The sequence below is a fragment of the Oncorhynchus clarkii genome, unplaced genomic scaffold (genome assembly GCF_045791955.1).
Source record: "Oncorhynchus clarkii lewisi isolate Uvic-CL-2024 unplaced genomic scaffold, UVic_Ocla_1.0 unplaced_contig_14003_pilon_pilon, whole genome shotgun sequence".
Taxonomy (NCBI): Eukaryota; Metazoa; Chordata; class Actinopteri; order Salmoniformes; family Salmonidae; genus Oncorhynchus; species Oncorhynchus clarkii.
This window is the reverse complement of record NW_027258448.1, coordinates 16740-30070: the sequence shown is the minus strand read 5'-3', so window position 1 is coordinate 30070 and position 13331 is coordinate 16740. Positions and strand designations below refer to the sequence as shown.

At 49.0% G+C, this 13331-nt stretch overlaps 1 protein-coding gene across 3 annotated transcripts in view; it reads left to right on the top strand.

Moving 5' to 3' along the window:
- LOC139396955 (uncharacterized) overlaps window positions 1-13331 on the top strand; it is a 30363-nt gene that overhangs the window by 14288 nt on the left and 2744 nt on the right. For 2 of the 3 annotated variants that reach the window (XM_071143886.1, XM_071143887.1), the window contains exons 6-12: window positions 306-3086; window positions 4837-4984; window positions 5473-5630; window positions 5915-6106; window positions 6363-6448; window positions 11005-11067; window positions 11361-11452. In XM_071143886.1, the coding sequence (XP_070999987.1) occupies window positions 306-3086; window positions 4837-4984; window positions 5473-5630; window positions 5915-6106; window positions 6363-6448; window positions 11005-11067; window positions 11361-11452 (3520 nt within the window). The remainder of the gene's footprint in view (window positions 1-305; window positions 3087-4836; window positions 4985-5472; window positions 5631-5914; window positions 6107-6362; window positions 6449-11004; window positions 11068-11360; window positions 11453-13331) is intronic. The other variant, XM_071143888.1, reaches the window with a different exon arrangement.

The window sequence follows — 13331 nt, the reverse complement described above, 5'->3', positions numbered from 1 at the left end:
CTCTGTCTCTCTCTGTGTGTGTGTCTCTGTCTCTCTCTGTGTGTGTGTCTCTGTCTCTCTCTGTGTGTGTGTCTCTGTCTCTCTCTGTGTGTGTGTCTCTGTCTCTCTCTGTGTGTGTGTCTCTGTCTCTCTGTGTGTGTGTGTCTCTGTCTCTCTCTGTGTGTGTGTCTCTGTCTCTCTCTGTGTGTGTGTCTCTGTCTCTCTGTGTGTGTGTGTCTCTGTCTCTCTCTGTGTGTGTGTCTCTGTCTCTCTCTGTGTGTGTGTGTCTCTGTCTCTCTCTGTGTGTGTCTCTCTTGTCTTCCCAGGTCCTGCTAGCCCAGCTCAGCCTCAACTCCTCTGATGACTTCGTCCAGGGTGGAAGAGAAGAAGGGGGAGTGGTCCAGCGTTCCTTCCCTCGCCGTGCCAAACAGGGGCGCCGCCGGGCCCTGGCCAACGCTGACAGCTCATTGGCCGACCTGGGTAACAGCGGAGCAACCAACAGTAAAGGTTTCCTGCGAGATATCTCTCTGAACGTGTCGCCCGAGCGACCCTGCCACAGGAAACCTCTCTTCTCCTCCACCCCCAGCTCACGTTCCCTCCCTCCTCCTCCCTCCTTCCTCCGTCCACCTATCTCTCCCTCCGCCAGTGACATCATCTCTCTGAGCACCACCCAGGAGGAGCTCGATGTTCCAGAGGACCCCCTCTCTCTCACAGAGCTGCGCCAGCTGTCGTCCCTGGGCCAGGCAGTGGGACAACCAGAGGTAGGAAACCGTGAAGAGCCGACTCCCCGTGGATCAACCAGTCTGAGGAGTAACGGGAGCCGGAATGGAGGCTCGGCGAACCAAGATGGCGTCGGTGAGCAGCCGAGCCCGGAGCTGTTCTCCGCGGTTGCCTGTGAGCAGACTGACCCAGGCAGGGCCGGGGAGGAAACTGAGGACGGCAGCCATTTTGTGTCAGCGACGGTGGGACAGGATTGGCTGGCCGAGGTCGTGAAGGAGAGGTGTCTGACACGGTGCTGTGCCGTACGGCTAGAGAGAGTGTACAAACTGCACGGCGACACCACATGTTCACCCTGCGTCGACCAGACACGGTCACATGACAACGGGCGGTCTGTTGACCACGTGCGCTCGGCGACCAGGGGTCAGTCCATCGACCACTCGGTGATCAGGGATCCCTCTAGAGACCACACAGGGTCAGTGACTGAAGGGCAGTCTGTAGACCGTGCGGTCAACGACAGCGGTCAGTCTCTTGGCCGTATCGTGTCTGTCAGCCGGACCAGTGAGGAACCTGTCAGGGTGAAGCAGAGACTGACCACACACTGTGAGGTACAGCTGGGGAGGCTGACCGTAACTCGACCCCACAGAGAGACCAGCCTGACCGTAACCCGACCCCACAGAGAGACCAGCCTGACCGTAACTGAACCCCACAGAGAGACCAGCCTGACCGTAACTCGACCCCACAGAGAGACCAGCCTGACTGTAACTCGACCCCACAGAGAGACCACTCCTCCTGGGAGGAGTAACGGGAGCCGGAATGGAGGCTCGGCGATCCAAGATGGCGTCGGTGAGCAGCCGAGCCCGGAGCTGTTCTCCGCGGTTGCCTGTGAGCAGACTGACCCAGGCAGGGCCGGGGAGGAAACTGAGGACGGCAGCCATTTTGTGTCAGCGACGGTGGGACAGGATTGGCTGGCCGAGGTCGTGAAGGAGAGGTGTCTGACACGGTGCTGTGCCGTACGGCTAGAGAGAGTGTACAAACTGCACGGCGACACCACATGTTCACCCTGCGTCGACCAGACACGGTCACATGACAACGGGCGGTCTGTTGACCACGTGCGCTCGGCGACCAGGGGTCAGTCCATCGACCACTCGGTGATCAGGGATCCCTCTAGAGACCACACAGGGTCAGTGACTGAAGGGCAGTCTGTAGACCGTGCGGTCAACGACAGCGGTCAGTCTCTTGGCCGTATCGTGTCTGTCAGCCGGACCAGTGAGGAACCTGTCAGGGTGAAGCAGAGACTGACCACACACTGTGAGGTACAGCTGGGGAGGCTGACCGTAACTCGACCCCACAGAGAGACCAGCCTGACCGTAACTCGACCCCACAGAGAGACCAGCCTGACCGAAACCCGACCCCACAGAGAGACCAGCCTGACCGTAACTGAACCCCACAGAGAGACCAGCCTGACCGTAACTGAACCCCACAGAGAGACCAGCCTGACCGAAACCCGACCCCACAGAGAGACCAGCCTGACCGAAACCCGACCACACAGAGAGACCAGCCTGACCGAAACCCGACCCCACAGAGAGACCAGCCTGACCGAAACCCGACCCCACAGAGAGACCAGCCTGACCGAAACCCGACCACACAGAGAAACCAGCCTGTTGCCCAGTGACCACAACCCACGGTCGGACAGCAGTACGGCAGGTGACCACGCACGTTCAGAGCACGTTCCCAGGGACAGTCTCGTCCCTAAAGACCACGTTCCCAGGGACAGTCTCGTCCCTAAAGACCACGTTCCCAGGGACAGTCTCGTCCCTAAAGACCACGTTCCCAGGGACAGTCTCGTCCCTAAAGACCACGTTCCCAGGGACAGTCTCGTCCCTAAAGAGCACGTTCCCAGGGACAGTCTCGTCCCTAAAGACCACGTTCCCAGGGACAGTCTCGTCCCTAAAGAGCACGTTCCCAGGGACAGTCTCGTCCCTAAAGAGCACGTTCCCAAGGACAGTCTCGTCCCTAAAGACCACGTTCCCAGGGACAGTCTCGTCCCTAAAGAGCACGTTCCCAGGGACAGTCTCGTCCCTAAAGACCACGTTCCCAAGGAAAACCCCCACAGAAGGAAGGTGGGAGGAGCTCCTATAGAGCGTAGGCGGAGGAGCGTGTCTCGGGAGCGGCCCGCCACCAGAAGGAAGGTGGGAGGAGCTCCTAAAGAGCGGAGGAGCGTGTCTCGGGAGCGGCCCGCCACCAGTAGGAAGGTGTGTGTGAGTGGTGTGAGTGTTAGTCGCTGGGGAAGGAGAGACGGGGCTCCCAACAGCAGAGCAGCACCTCCCCCTGGCCGAGCTGGGGACTGCAGCATTACTGAACTGCTGTCTGCTCAACACACACACGGGGTAGGTGGTATCACACACACACACACACACACCAAAAGGTCAGTAGGTGTTATCCACACACACACACACACACACACCAAAAGGTCAGTAGGTGGTATCCACACACACACACACACCAAAAGGTCAGTAGGTGGTATCCACACACACACACACCAAAATGTCAGTAGGTGGTATCCACACACACACACACACACACACACACACACACACCAGAAGGTCAGTAGGTAGTATTCAGTCTATCAGACAGTATTATATTATAATGTTCCAGGTATCCAGTCTATCAGACAGTATTATATTATAATGTTCCAGGTATCCAGTCTATCAGACAGTATTATGATGTTCCAGGTATCCAGTCTATCAGACAGTATTATATTATGATGTTCCAGGTACCCATTCTATCAGACAGTATTATATTATGATGTTCCAGGTATCCAGTCTATCAGACAGTATTATATTATAATGTTCCAGGTATCCAGTCTATCAGACAGTATTATATTGTAATGTTCCAGGTATCCAGTCTATCAGACAGTATTATATTATGATGTTCCAGGTATCCAGTCTATCAGACAGTATTATATTATAATGTTCCAGGTATCCAGTCTATCAGACAGTATTATATTATCATGTTCCAGGTATCCAGTCTATCAGACAGTATTATAATGTTCCAGGTATCCAGTCTATCAGACAGTATTATATTATGATGTTCCAGGTATCCAGTCTATCAGACAGTATTATAATGTTCCAGGTATCCAGTCTATCAGACAGTATTATATTATCATGTTCCAGGTATCCAGTCTATCAGACAGTATTATAATGTTCCAGGTATCCAGTCTATCAGACAGTATTATATTATAATGTTCCAGGTATCCAGTCTATCAGACAGTATTATATTATAATGTTCCAGGTATCCAGTCTATCAGACAGTATTATATTATGATGTTCCAGGGATCCAGTCTATCAGACAGTATTATATTATAATGTTCCAGGTATCCAGTCTATCAGACAGTATTATATTATGATGTTCCAGGTATCCAGTCTATCAGACAGTATTATAATGTTCCAGGTATCCAGTCTATCAGACAGTATTATATTATCATGTTCCAGGTATCCAGTCTATCAGACAGTATTATATTATAATGTTCCAGGTATCCAGTCTATCAGACAGTATTATATTATGATGTTCCAGGTATCCAGTCTATCAGACAGTATTATATTATGATGTTCCAGGTATCCAGTCTATCAGACAGTATTATATTATGATGTTCCAGGTATCCAGTCTATCAGACAGTATTATATTATGATGTTCCAGGTATCCAGTCTATCAGACAGTATTATATTATGATGTTCCAGGTATCCAGTCTATCAGACAGTATTTTATTATAATGTTCCAGGTATCCAGTCTATCAGACAGTATTATATTATGATGTTCCAGGTATCCAGTCTATCAGACAGTATTATATTATGATGTTCCAGGTATCCAGTCTATCAGACAGTATTATATTATGATGTTCCAGGTATCCAATCTATCAAACAGTATTATATTATGATGTTCCAGGTATCCAGTCTATCAGACAGTATTATATTATCATGTTCCAGGTATCCAGTCTATCAGACAGTATTATAATGTTCCAGGTATCCAGTCTATCAGACAGTATTATATTATGATGTTCCAGGTATCCAGTCTATCAGACAGTATTATCATGTTCCAGGTATCCAGTCTATCAAACAGTATTATATTATGATGTTCCAGGTACCCATTCTATCAGGCAGTATGGTATTGGGGACTCCAGTTCGTGGTAACAGACTCCACCTGTCCTCTCTGCTGGTCAACCTCACTCCTGAGACTCACACCTGGAGTCGCCTCAAAGCTGCCCTCTCCCTACACAGGAAGACCAAAGGTACATCTCTCTGTGTCTCTGTCTCCCTCTCTCTGTGAGTGACCCCAAAGGTCTCTCTTTCTCTCTGTCTCTCTCTGTCTCTTACTCTCTCTCTGTCTGTGTCTCTCTCTTACTCTCTCTGTATCTTACTCTCTCTGACCGTGTCTCTCTGTGTCTTGTCTCTCTCTGACCGTCTCTCTCGGTCTCTCTCTCTGTCCGTGTCTCTCGGTCTCTCGCTCTCTCTGTCCGTGTCTCTCGGTCTCTCTCTCTCTCTGTCCGTGTCTCTCTGTATCTTACTCTCTCTGACCGTGTCTCTCGGTCTCTCTCTCTGTCCGTGTCTCTCGGTCTCTCTCTCTCTCTGTCCGTGTCTCTCGGTCTCTCTCTCTCTCTGTCCGTGTCTCTCTGTATCTTACTCTCTCTGACCGTGTCTCTCGGTCTCTCTCTCTCTGTGACTCATTGTGTTAATGACTGCAGTGTTAAATGACTTGTTGTTTTTGTCCCCCCCTCAGCGTTCCTGACTCCGAAGAGGCCTCTCTACCTGCTGTCCTCTCCTGAGGCGGAGCTAGGGGTGGGACTAGAGGCGGAGCTAGGTGATGTCAGTCAAAAACTGTTCTCCACGCCCCGCCCACCAAACCTCCGCTCAACGATACAGGGGAGCACTCCTCTGGTACACACACATATTAAATATACACTTGTACTCTGTGTCTTCTCTGTAGAGTGTGTATCTAATGTGTGTGTTCTCTGTAGAGTGTGTATCTAATGTGTGTCTTCTCTGTAGAGTGTGTATCGTGTGTGTGTTCTCTGTAGAGTGTGTATCGTGTGTGTGTTCTCTGTAGAGTGTGTATCTAATGTGTGTGTGTGTGTGTGTTCTCTGTAGAGTGTGTATCTAATGTGTGTGTGTGTTCTCTGTAGAGTGTGTATCTAATGTGTGTGTGTGTGTGTTCTCTGTAGAGTGTGTATTCGTTAGACGGAGAGCTGTCTGATGACCAGAAGGTGTTTGTGGAGTGTAACCAGACAGGACCTCTGGGCTTCCAGGACTGTCTCCCAGCAGCCAGGATGAAGCTGTGTAGGAAGATCGGAGAGGGGACCTTCGGAGAGGTCTTCAGTACCACCAACACCTCTGGAGACGCTGTCGCTCTCAAGGTAGGAGAGGAACCCATCTGTGGAGATCATTCCGGTCTCTCTCTCTCGCTGTCTGTCTCTGTCTCTCTCTCTCTCTCTCTGTGTGTCTCTCTCGCTGTCTTTCTGTGTCTCTCCCTCTCTGTGTGTGTGTGTCTCTCTCACTGTCTCTCTGTGTCTCTCTCTGTGTCTCTCTCTCTCTGTGTAGATCATTCCAGTGTCTCTCTGTCTCTCTCTCTCTGTGTAGATCATTCCAGTCTTTCTCTCTCTCTCTGTGTAGATTATCCCAGTAGAAGGATGTGACCAGGTGAATGGAGAGGAACAGAAAACCTTTGGAGAAATCCTCCACGAGATTATCATCTCCAAGTACGACCCTAACCTGCTAATGTAGAAAATACACTGTGAATCTGAGACCCTAACCTGCTAATATAGAAAACACACTGTGAATCTGAGACCCTGACCTGCTAATATAGAAAATACACTGTGAATCTGAGACCCTAACCTGCTAATATAGAAAACACACTGTGAATCTGAGACCCTGACCCTAACCTGCTAATATAGAAAACACACTGTGAATCTGAGACCAGACCCTAACCTGCTAATATAGAAAACACACTGTGAATCTGAGACCCTAACCTGCTAATATAGAAAACACACTGTGAATCTGAGACCCTAACCTGCTAATATAGAAAACACACTGTGAATCTGAGACCCTAACCTGCTAATATAGAAAACACACTGTGAATCTGAGACCCTAACCTGCTAATATAGAAAACACACTGTGAATCTGAGACCCTAACCTGCTAATATAGAAAACACACTGTGAATCTGAGACCCTGACCCTAACCTGCTAATATAGAAAATACACTGTGAATCTGAGACCCTGACCCTAACCTGCTAATATAGAAAACACACTGTGAATCTGAGACCAGACCCTAACCTGCTAATATAGAAAACACACTGTGAATCTGAGACCCTAACCTGCTAATATAGAAAACACACTGTGAATCAGAGACCCTAACCTGCTAATATAGAAAATACACTGTGAATCTGAGACCCTAACCTGCTAATATAGAAAACACACTGTGAATCTGAGACCCTAACCTGCTAATATAGAAAACACACTGTGAATCTGAGACCCTAACCTGTTAATATAGAAAACACACTGTGAATCTGAGACCCTAACCTGCTAATATAGAAAACACACTGTGAATCTGAGACCCTAACCTGCTAATATAGAAAACACACTGTGAATCTGAGACCAGACCCTAACCTGCTAATATAGAAAATACACTGTGAATCTGAGACCCTAACCTGCTAATATAGAAAACACACTGTGAATCAGAGACCAGACCCTAACCTGCTAATATAGAAAATACACTGTGAATCTGAGACCCTAACCTGTTAATATAGAAAATACACTGTGAATCTGAGACCCTAACCTGTTAATATAGAAAACACACTGTGAATCTGAGACCCTAACCTGCTAATATAGAAAACACACTGTGAATCTGAGACCAGACCCTAACCTGCTAATATAGAAAACACACTGTGAATCTGAGACCCTAACCTGTTAATATAGAAAACACACTGTGAATCTGAGACCCTAACCTGCTAATATAGAAAACACACTGTGAATCTGAGACCCTAACCTGTTAATATAGAAAACACACTGTGAATCTGAGACCCTAACCTGCTAATATAGAAAATACACTGTGAATCTGAGACCCTAACCTGCTAATATAGAAAACACACTGTGAATCTGAGACCCTAACCTGCTAATATAGAAAACACACTGTGAATCTGAGACCCTAACCTGCTAATATAGAAAATACACTGTGAATCTGAGACCCTAACCTGCTAATATAGAAAATACACTGTGAATCTGAGACCCTAACCTGCTAATATAGAAAATACACTGTGAATCTGAGACCCTAACCTGCTAATATAGAAAATACACTGTGAATCTGAGACCAGACCCTAACCTGCTAATATAGAAAACACACTGTGAATCTGAGACCCTAACCTGCTAATATAGAAAATACACTGTGAATCTGAGACCCTAACCTGCTAATATAGAAAATACACTGTGAATCTGAGACCCAGACCCTAACCTGCTAATATAGAAAACACACTGTGAATCTGAGACCCTAACCTGCTAATATAGAAAACACACTGTGAATCTGAGACCCTAACCTGCTAATATAGAAAACACACTGTGAATCTGAGACCCTAACCTGCTAATATAGAAAACACACTGTGAATCTGAGACCCTAACCTGTTAATATAGAAAACACACTGTGAATCTGAGACCCTAACCTGCTAATATAGAAAATACACTGTGAATCTGAGACCCTAACCTGCTAATATAGAAAATACACTGTGAATCTGAGACCCTAACCTGCTAATATAGAAAATACACTGTGAATCTGAGACCCTAACCTGTTAATATAGAAAATACACTGTGAATCTGAGACCAGACCCTAACCTGCTAATATAGAAAACACACTGTGAATCTGAGACCCTAACCTGCTAATATAGAAAATACACTGAATCTGAGACCAGACCCTAACCTGCTAATATAGAAAATACACTGTGAATCTGAGACCCTGACCTGCTAATATAGAAAATACACTGTGAATATGAGACCCTAACCTGCTAATATAGAAAATACACTGTGAATCTGAGACCAGACCCTAACCTGTTAATATATAAAATACACTGTGAATCTGAGACCCTAACCTGCTAATATAGAAAACACACTGTGAATCTGAGACCCTAACCTGCTAATATAGAAAACACACTGTGAATCTGAGACCCTGACCCTAACCTGCTAATATAGAAAATACACTGTGAATCTGAGACCCTAACCTGCTGATATAGAAAACACACTGTGAATCTGAGACCCTAACCTGCTAATATAGAAAATACACTGTGAATCTGAGACCCAGACCCTAACCTGCTAATATAGAAAACACACTGTGAATCTGAGACCCTGACCTGCTAATATAGAAAACACACTGTGAATCTGAGACCCTAACCTGCTAATATAGAAAACACACTGTGAATCAGAGATCAGACCCTAACCTGCTAATATAGAAAATACACTGTGAATCTGAGACCCTAACCTGCTAATATAGAAAATACACTGTGAATCTGAGACCCTAACCTGCTAATATAGAAAACACACTGTGAATCTGAGACCCAGACCCTAACCTGCTAATATAGAAAACACACTGTGAATCTGAGACCCTAACCTGTTAATATAGAAAACACACTGTGAATCTGAGACCCTAACCTGCTAATATAGAAAACACACTGTGAATCTGAGACCCTGACCCTAACCTGCTAATATAGAAAATACACTGTGAATCTGAGACCCTAACCTGCTGATATAGAAAACACACTGTGAATCTGAGACCCTAACCTGCTAATATAGAAAATACACTGTGAATCTGAGACCCAGACCCTAACCTGCTAATATAGAAAACACACTGTGAATCTGAGACCCTGACCTGCTAATATAGAAAACACACTGTGAATCTGAGACCCTAACCTGCTAATATAGAAAACACACTGTGAATCAGAGATCAGACCCTAACCTGCTAATATAGAAAATACACTGTGAATCTGAGACCCTAACCTGCTAATATAGAAAATACACTGTGAATCTGAGACCCTAACCTGCTAATATAGAAAACACACTGTGAATCTGAGACCCAGACCCTAACCTGCTAATATAGAAAACACACTGTGAATCTGAGACCCTAACCTGCTAATATAGAAAACACACTGTGAATCTGAGACCCTGACCTGCTAATATAGAAAATACACTGTGAATCTGAGACCCTGACCTGCTAATATCTGTCAGCATCTCAGCTTCTGTTCTGTCAGCTTCTGTTCTGTCAGCATCTCAGCTTCTGTTCTGTCAGCTTCTGTTCTGTCAGCATCTCAAAATACACTGTGAATCTGAGACCCTGACCTGCTAATATCTGTCAGCATCTCAGCTTCTGTTCTGTCAGCTTCTCTTCTGTCAGCATCTCAGCTTCTGTTCCGTCAGCATCTCAGCTTCTGTTCCGTCAGCATCTCAGCTTCTGTTCCGTCAGCATCTCAGCTTCTGTTCCGTCAGCATCTCAGCTTCTGTTCCGTCAGCATCTCAGCTTCTGTTCCGTCAGCATCTCAGCTTCTGTTCCGTCAGCATCTCAGCTTCTGTTCCGTCAGCATCTCAGCTTCTGTTCCGTCAGCATCTCAGCTTCTGTTCCGTCAGCATCTCAGCTTCTGTTCCGTCAGCATCTCAGCTTCTGTTCCGTCAGCATCTCAGCTTCTGTTCCGTCAGCATCTCAGCTTCTCTTCCGTCAGCATCTCAGCTTCTCTTCTGTCATTACTTGTTGTCCTAGAATACTAAATCAACCCGTGCTCACCAGAAACACGTCATAAATCCATAGAAGGAATCTTCAGTCTTGTTGACATCGGTCAAGTTTTCTGTCATCTTCTCTCATGGAGCGAAGAGGTTTAGGGGAGAAAATGCAGGAACCAAAATAAAGAAGACCAAATGTCCATCAGTTTGACCAGGTGTGAGGAAATGGAAAGGCGCGTAAAACCTCAATGTGGCCTATAGATATGAATGAGACATTTATGATTTGATTTTGATTTGGATGCGTTGTTCTCTCTCTCATTTAAACCGCCCGCCCCGGGGATATAACTGACACTAATGCTGTCAGTACTAATGGTATCCGCCCCGGGGATATAACTGGGGGGAGTCTAGTGTATTCTAATGGTGTCTGGACTAATGGTGTCTGGACTAATGGTGTCTGTACTAATGGTGTCTGTCTGTACTAATGGTGTCTGTCTGTACTAATGGTGTCTGTCTGTACTAATGGTGTCTGTACTAATGGTATCTGTACTAATGGTATCTGTCTCAGGGAGCTGAGCAGTCTAAAGGAGAAGAAACACAACCAGACCACTGGCTTCATCGGACTGAAGGAGTAAATATACTTCCTGTCTCTCTCTCTCTCTCTCTCTCTCTCTCTCTCTCTCTCTCTCTCTCTCTCTCTCTCTCTCTCTCTCTCTCTCTCTCTCTCTCTTTCTGTCTCTCTCGGTCTCTCTCTCTCTTTCTGTCTCTCTTTACCTCTCTCTCTGTCTCTCTCTCTTTCTGTCTCTCTCTCTGTCTCTCTCTCTTTCTGTCTCTCTCTGCCTCTACTGCTTGTCTTGATCAGATAATCTATGTAGAATTGCTAGGTCAATAGGTACTAGTACTAATATTAGTGTATGTGTCCAGTCTCCACTGTGTCAAGGGCTGCTACCCTCCAAGCCTGCTAAAAGCCTGGGACTCCTTCAACACACAGAGAGGATCAGAGAATGACCGGCCAGGTGAGAGAGAGAACCCTGTACACCTGTCTGTCTCCCTCTTAACCCAGGGGATGTCAAACATCCGGCCAGGTGAGAGAGCTAGAGCTGGCTAGCTCTATCTGATCCCCTTCAGTCTGGGAGCTGGGCTAGCTCTATCCCATCCCCTTCGGTCTGGGAGCTGGGCTAGCTCTATCCCATCCCCTTCGGTCTGGGAGCTGGCTAGCTCTATCCCATCCCCTTCGGTCTGGGAGCTGGGCTAGCTCTATCCCATCCCCTTCGGTCTGGGAGCTGGGCTAGCTCTATCCCATCCCCTTCGGTCTGGGAGCTGGGCTAGCTCTATCTGATCCCCTTCGGTCTGGGAGCTGGGCTAGCTCTATCCCATCCCCTTCGGTCTGGGAGCTGGGCTAGCTCTATCCCATCCCCTTCGGTCTGGGAGCTGGGCTAGCTCTATCCCGTCCCCTTCGGTCTGAGAGCTGGGCTAGCTCTATCCCGTCCCCTTCGGTCTGGGAGCTGGCTAGCTCTATCCCATCCCCTTCGGTCTGGGAGCTGGGCTAGCTCTATCTGATCCCCTTCAGTCTGGGAGCTGGCTAGCTCTATCCCATCCCCTTCGGTCTGGGAGCTGGCTAGCTCTATCCCATCCCCTTCGGTCTGGGAGCTGGGCTAGCTCTATCTGATCCCCTTCGGTCTGGGAGCTGGGCTAGCTCTCTCCCATCCCCTTCGGTCTGGGAGCTGGGCTAGCTCTCTCCCATCCCCTTCGGTCTGGGAGCTGGGTTAGCTCTATCCCATCCCCTTCGGTCTGGGAGCTGGGCTAGCTCTATCCCATCCCCTTCGGTCTGGGAGCTGGGCTAGCTCTATCCCATCCCCTTCGGTCTGGGAGCTGGGCTAGCTCTATCCCGTCCCCTTCGGTCTGGGAGCTGGGCTAGCTCTATCCCGTCCCCTTCGGTCTGGGAGCTCGGCCCCTTCGGTCTGGGAGCTCTAGCTCCCCCGTCCCCTTCGGTCTGGGAGCTCGGCTAGCTCTCTCCCGTCCCCTTCGGTCTGGGAGCTGGGCTAGCTCTCTCCCGTCCCCTTCGGTCTGGGAGCTGGGCTAGCTCTCTCCCGTCCCCTTCGGTCTGGGAGCTGGGCTAGCTCTCTCCCGTCCCCTTCGGTCTGGGAGCTGGGCTAGCTCTCTCCCGTCCCCTTCGGTCTGGGAGCTGGGCTAGCTCTCTCCCGTCCCCTTCGGTCTGGGAGCTGGGCTAGCTCTCTCCCGTCCCCTTCGGTCTGGGAGCTGGGCTAGCTCTCTCCCGTCCCCTTCGGTCTGGGAGCTGGGCTAGCTCTCTCCCGTCCCCTTCGGTCTGGGAGCTGGGCTAGCTCTCTCCCGTCCCCTTCGGTCTGGGAGCTGGGCTAGCTCTCTCCCGTCCCCTTCGGTCTGGGAGCTGGGCTAGCTCTCTCCCGTCCCCTTCGGTCTGGGAGCTGGGCTAGCTCTCTCCCGTCCCCTTTGGTCTGGGAGCTGGGCTAGCTCTCTCCCGTCCCCTTTGGTCTGGGAGCTGGGCTAGCTCTCTCCCGTCCCCTTTGGTCTGGGAGCTGGGCTAGCTCTCTCCCGTCCCCTTCGGTCTGGGAGCTGGGCTAGCTCTCTCCCGTCCCCTTCGGTCTGGGAGCTGGGCTAGCTCTATCCCGTCCCCTTCGGTCTGGGAGCTGGGCTAGCTCTATCCCGTCCCCTTCGGTCTGGGAGCTGGGCTAGCTCTATCCCGTCCCCTTCGGTCTGGGAGCTGGGCTAGCTCTATCTGATCCCCTTCGGTCTGGGAGCTGGGCTAGCTCTATCTGATCCCCTTCGGTCTGGGAGCTGGCTAGCTCTATCTGATCCCCTTCGGTCTGGGAGCTGGGCTAGCTCTCTCCCGTCCCCTTCGGTCTGGGAGCTGGGCTA